The 5,314-nt window shown below is 38.8% G+C and overlaps 1 protein-coding gene across 2 annotated transcripts; it reads right to left on the reverse strand.

The window, feature by feature from the left end:
* Positions 1-260: 260 nt before the first annotated feature.
* LOC123973041 lies at positions 261-3,893 on the reverse strand. 2 transcript variants are annotated; one of them, XM_046052890.1, is made up of 7 exons: positions 3,597-3,892; positions 3,331-3,504; positions 3,113-3,211; positions 2,250-2,434; positions 1,478-1,535; positions 1,340-1,402; positions 261-1,213 (listed from the first exon to the last, which is right to left on the reverse strand). In XM_046052890.1, exons 1-7 carry the CDS (start codon positions 3,765-3,767, stop codon positions 620-622), a joined length of 1,344 nt encoding a protein of 447 aa, XP_045908846.1. In that variant the 5' UTR covers positions 3,768-3,892; the 3' UTR covers positions 261-619. The 2 variants fall into 2 exon arrangements, with proteins under 2 accessions (XP_045908846.1, XP_045908853.1); XM_046052897.1 differs by lacking the exon at positions 3,113-3,211 and having other exon boundaries at positions 3,597-3,893.
* Between the last annotated feature and the right edge of the window lie 1,421 nt (positions 3,894-5,314).

The following is a 5,314-nucleotide window of genomic DNA, read 5'->3' on the forward strand; positions in this document are numbered from 1 at the left end:
TGCTGACAAGCATGCACTCTGAATAGACATTAAACCCAGAATCACCTCTAACATGCTGCTGCTGTGTAGCTGACCATGACCTTTGACCTCCATTCAGACAGACAGGTTTCACATTAATATTAATCCTTTGGAAAACAAATAATGTTCTCTTCACAGCAATACTTTCACTTACAATAATCATATTTGTACTTTATTGTACACCTTTAGTGGAAAACACTTTGCATAAGCATCACACACAAATCAATTCTCAGATGCGAATCTACTTGAGAAAGTTAATTTTATTTTTACATTAATAAAAACAGCCTCTTAAAATTATATACAGACAATTAAAAATCACAAAGTTCAAAGACTAAGTCTACAGCCATGCTAGAGGTTAACATGTTAATGTTCAGTAGGTCTAATGCTCACCATCTTAATTTAGACTGTTAGCATGCTAACACTTGTACTCTGTATGAAGATTTAGGCAAAACATCAAAATATTGATGAGATATTTAGGTCTGGACCGACCATTGCCATCCCCTACATACCCAAAAAAGCTGTGGTGTCAGCAGTCTGCAAAAGCTATCACTGAAGTGCATGAGCAACCAATGCCAGTGGAGCTGCTCAACAGTGAAACACATCACCTCCTGCTTGCTATCCTCTTGGATCTCCTAAGACCAGCGTTTTGCGCCCTCTCTTGAACATCACCTGCAGCTTTCTTTCCGCTGCTCGAGGAAGCCGCCTGCTGCGATGCGGATTGATCTTCCTCAGTTTTCACTTTACCTCGATCTTTCAGTTGTGATGCTGCAGTCTGTGTGGTCCCAGGAGGCTTTCTTCTCCCTCTCACAGTGTGTACAGACACTTGATTTGATTGTTGCTCTTCGACTTTCTTCCGTGAAACTCTGACTGCTTTTACTGGCTTTGCCGGCCTCTCTGCCGCAGCTCCAGACATCTGTTTTGCCTTCAAAGTTTCTCTTTCACTGTTCTTATTTGCATGATCATCTTTCAGAGTGTTCTGATTGTCTGTTTTACAGTCTGTGTGTTTACTCATTGTTGATTTACTTTGGTTTGTTGTGTCTTGCAACTTCTCAGTAGATTTAACAGCCTCTCTTTCCTTTCCTCTGCGTTTCACTTGGCTTTTAGTGGCGTGTAGTTCCTCTGAGGTATCTGCTTCCACTTGGAAGTCTGGTGCTTTTTGGGAGTTGATCTGCATCTCAAGAGCTTTATAGGCTTCCTGTGAAACCAGAGTACAGTAAATCCTCAAAAGCCTTCAGTTACTGGATGCGACTATGTTTTTGCTCAATCAGCCAAGTGTGAAGACCAAAAATGTGTGTATAACAAAATCATTTCAGATTCTCACCTCATGTTGATCAAGTTCAGATTTCAGGTCCTTTAACTGGTTCATCAACCCCTGTATCCCCAGCTGAAAGCAGATATTAATAGTTAAACATAAATAAATCACTCAACAAAATGTTACACAGGTTGGAGCTTCTCTTACCCGTTTACTGGCAATTAGTCTTTCAAGCTGCCCTCTCTCTTCAATCTCTTTCTTCCGCCTATGTTTGAAGAATTCAGGTTAGTGTTTAACCCCATATTTTGCTTGCATATTAAATGTTAAAACACATACAGTGTAGATGGACAATATTTTTTCAGCATTCATGAGATAATCTGGTGGACAAATTGAACGCAGTAAACAAACAGTTTGGTGAAAATGACAAAGTGAAGTTTTGGGGCAATCAAAGTGTTGTAATAAAACATTTGCATTAGAAAGTACTGTTGTACTTTAAGGTAATTAGCAAGTATAAACCATAAAACCACAACATGTTTTTACCCTTAAGTTTTTGAACAGATTACAGAAACAAGCTATAACGTGTTAATCAATGAGCTTTAGAGGCGCTGATAGGTGGACTGTGTTACCTTTTGGATAGAGCCAAGCTAGCCGCTTCCCTCCGTTTCCAGTCTTTATGCTAATGTATTCATGTTTACTGTACATACAGGAGTGGTATAGATCTTCTCATCAAGCTCTTGGCTTCCCTTTTTGATGCTTACTCGAGTGTCCTTCATTTTCCCTACTATACTGTTTTAAAACCAATTGCTAACTGGAAGGTAACGTTAGACAAGCAGAAACCTTAAAAGAACCATAGCATGCTTTGAAAAATGTCTGGCAATCAAGCAAACCAATAGTCTGATATATTAGGAGACACTGGCATGATCCTTTAAAGTATGATTTGACCACCTTCAGTGACTCAAGACGTGGGCACACAGCTTACTTGCTTGCCACCATCTTCTCCTTCCGAGTGAGCTCAATCCTCTTCTCATCCATGGCTCTTTGGAGGTTCTCTTTTGTCACCATGGCCAGGAGAGACTTGGCATCTAGGTCTGTTAACTCAGTCGACGGCGATGTCATTTTGAAGACCACCTTTACCCACTCAGTGAGCTCCTCACAGGATGGGAACTGACAGAAAGAACAGGGTATTTTTTATTTGTTCTCTTTCCATCTACATTTCAAGTGAAAGGAACCTGCATGCTTTTCACACAAGTTTAAGATTAGTGATTGACATTTCATGTTATTTCAACAATTCTGCAGGCTCAGTGGGTTTGTGTTTGAAGTTGTGGATGCAACCTGCCTCTTAATCTTTGTTGGCCGTCATCAACTTTTTTGGCTGTTTTTTTTTTTGTCAGTTTCCACTGTAACAGACTGTAAATGCCAGAGAAATGATCTCAAAGGATCCATCATCTTTAACTTCACATTTATACCATCGTTTACCTTGTAGGGGGAAGAAATATTTGGGAAAAATAGTATCATTCCAGGCACAATATAAAATGCTCGTGAACATGCTTATACCAGACACAGTCTTGAACATTCAGAGAGTGTGTTATTATGATGTGAGGAGATCAGATGTCCCCCTGTATCAGCTACAGAACTACAAGGAATCGTGAAGTGGTTGCTGTTGGAGGAAAACCTTTGAAACCTTAAGTTGTTTTTTTTGCCAAACTTAATTCACTGAAAAGTTGACATTTTGGAGATAAGGCTTTCAGCGTGTACAAGCTAAAAGGGGTGTCTTGCATAGGTTTTGTCATATTCTCATAATCTTGTGTATTATAATTTAAAAAAAAGAAAAGAGAGACCCACTTTTTTGAGTTCAGCCTGTACTTTCTCCCTGGAAGCACACACCAGCTCTGTAGCCATCATTTCCTTCTTTAACAACCTCTGCACCTCTTCCAGGTCTCCCTGAAGACAGTCAGAATATACCATTGTGCATCAGCACACTGCCATCTTGGTAAAAAGGTGCAACTAAAGAACAAGAGCATAATCAAGCAGCATCAGTGAGTTGAGAAACCCAGAATTACCTGAAGTTTTTTAGTGTGTTTCTCTTCTTTCATCCTTTTAATAAACTCCAAGTCACCTGGGGTCATTTGATACCCCTTCATCCCTTTCAGCAATGATTCAGGGTCATCTCTTTCTGCCTCAGGAGTGTTAAAATCAAAAGTCTTGTATAGGTTATCTTGACCTCTAGCACCCGCCTGTTGATGAAGTGAGAGGACAACAGATTTGATTACAGTAAGTATGCAGTTTGATAAAGAGGGGTGAAATAATGCGCAATCTCGGCATTTACCTCCATATTATGCGGTGGTTTCTCACAATCCTCACTTGGATCAATATTACAAAAATCCAGGTGTCTCGTTACATCCATCAAAGGAGGAGTTCTGGGGAGCTGTCGACCTGATGGGATGTAGTTGACTGCATGACCGCTGTCTCTCAGAATTTCTAAATATCTGTCTGTCATGTCTACTTGACTTTTAAACCCCTTTAAAAACACATTAAAAAGAAAGAAGCAAAATGCTGCAGGCCCTGCATATAAATCTTGCCAGTCAGCTCTGTAGAGTCTCTCTGTTCCTTTCCTCAACACTCTCTTTTGTTTGAACAGATGGAGTCGCTGTTTTTTAATCATCACTGCATCGTTTTCACCTGTGGCTCAAGGTTGGCTGAAATTCTCCTTTTGATCAGTAGATGGCGACAGATTCTTTTAGTTTTTAAAGAACAGGTAAAAGTTGTTGAAAGTAACTCAAGGTGAAGTAAGGAATATCTAATTTTGTCAGGCCAACAAATAATATTACAAATTTGCATAGTTTAAACAGTTGAAAATGAAAACTTACCATTCATTATATAGTATATGTACAATACTGCATCACTGCCACAACCTCTATTACTACTACTGTTACTACTGCTGTTACTTTTGTGTGTACATATCAGAAATAGAAAAATAAAATATAAATGTGACCAAACTTAGATTGATTACAATATCTCCAGTGTCCAGATTAAAATAATAAAATACACAAGGACAGTATTGGAAAGTAACTAAGTACATTTACTCAAATACTGTACTTAAGTACAATTGAGATACTTGTACTTTCAAATACCTGAGAACTTCCATTTTGTGTTATTTCATACTTATTCTTTACTACATTTTAGGGGCAAATATTATACTTTTTCCTGTACTCCACTACCATTATTTGACAGATTTGACAGCTATAGTCACTAGTTACTCTGCAGATTTAGATTTCACATTAAAAAATATATATGTATATAATTAATCCTTTGTAAATACACTTGTTGCTCCATGAAGAGCTAAATTTAAATTTAATTGAAGTGACCAGTGTAATCCCCATCCAATTCTAGATAAGATTTGATTGATTGACAGTCAGACAGACAGACAGATAGACAGGCAGGTGCGCAGACAGACAGATGGACCCTAATCCAAAATAGTCAGATAGCCAACCAAAACCTGGTCTATCTTTAAACTGAGCTGGTGGTGTTACACTGCCAGTCCCACATGTTTGTGGAGCTCCAGGAACTCTAGAGGAGAGTGCTGAGTCGTAAATACCTCTGTTTTAAAACTGCCCGCTCCCATAATACTGAGGGAGAGAGGAAGGAGGAAGAGGTCAGCGAGGGTGTGTATCTGTGTGTGTGTGTTTGTGTGTGTGTGTGTGTGTGATAAACTGGTGCTTTATGACATTGGCTTGGCATAGCCAAGTGGAAAATATTTGCATGGTTTTAGATTGCAGCTAACAAATCATTCCTCAATAAAAATCAAATTTAAATTGACTTTTCTCATCTTCTTCATACCGAAAATTCCTCTCCGGTGTAAGTATCTCTTTCTACCATGTATCTGTCTTTTCACAGGGAGGAAATGTTAAGCAGGTGGTACACTGTGACTTTGCTGCTACTGCTGGAAATGGATTTCAGCAGCATTGTCCTTGTAGATGTAATGTATAATGTATAAAAATACTACTAAAGACTACACTTGGTCCTAAAGAACTTCACCAAACACTA

This window comes from Micropterus dolomieu, linkage group LG01 (genome assembly GCF_021292245.1).
Source record: "Micropterus dolomieu isolate WLL.071019.BEF.003 ecotype Adirondacks linkage group LG01, ASM2129224v1, whole genome shotgun sequence".
Taxonomy (NCBI): Eukaryota; Metazoa; Chordata; class Actinopteri; order Centrarchiformes; family Centrarchidae; genus Micropterus; species Micropterus dolomieu.

Bases quoted from the DNA above. Each gene is read 5' to 3' on its own strand.
- LOC123973041 (XM_046052890.1), bottom strand. From the start codon at position 3,767: ATGACAGACAGATATTTAGAAATTCTGAGAGACAGCGGTCATGCAGTC. The intron at 1,403-1,477 runs GTAAGAGAAGCT...ATCTGCTTTCAG, and splicing joins GACTAATTGCCAGTAAACGG to CTGGGGATACAGGGGTTGAT. The intron at 1,214-1,339 runs GTGAGAATCTGA...CTGGTTTCACAG, and splicing joins CTGAACTTGATCAACATGAG to GAAGCCTATAAAGCTCTTGA.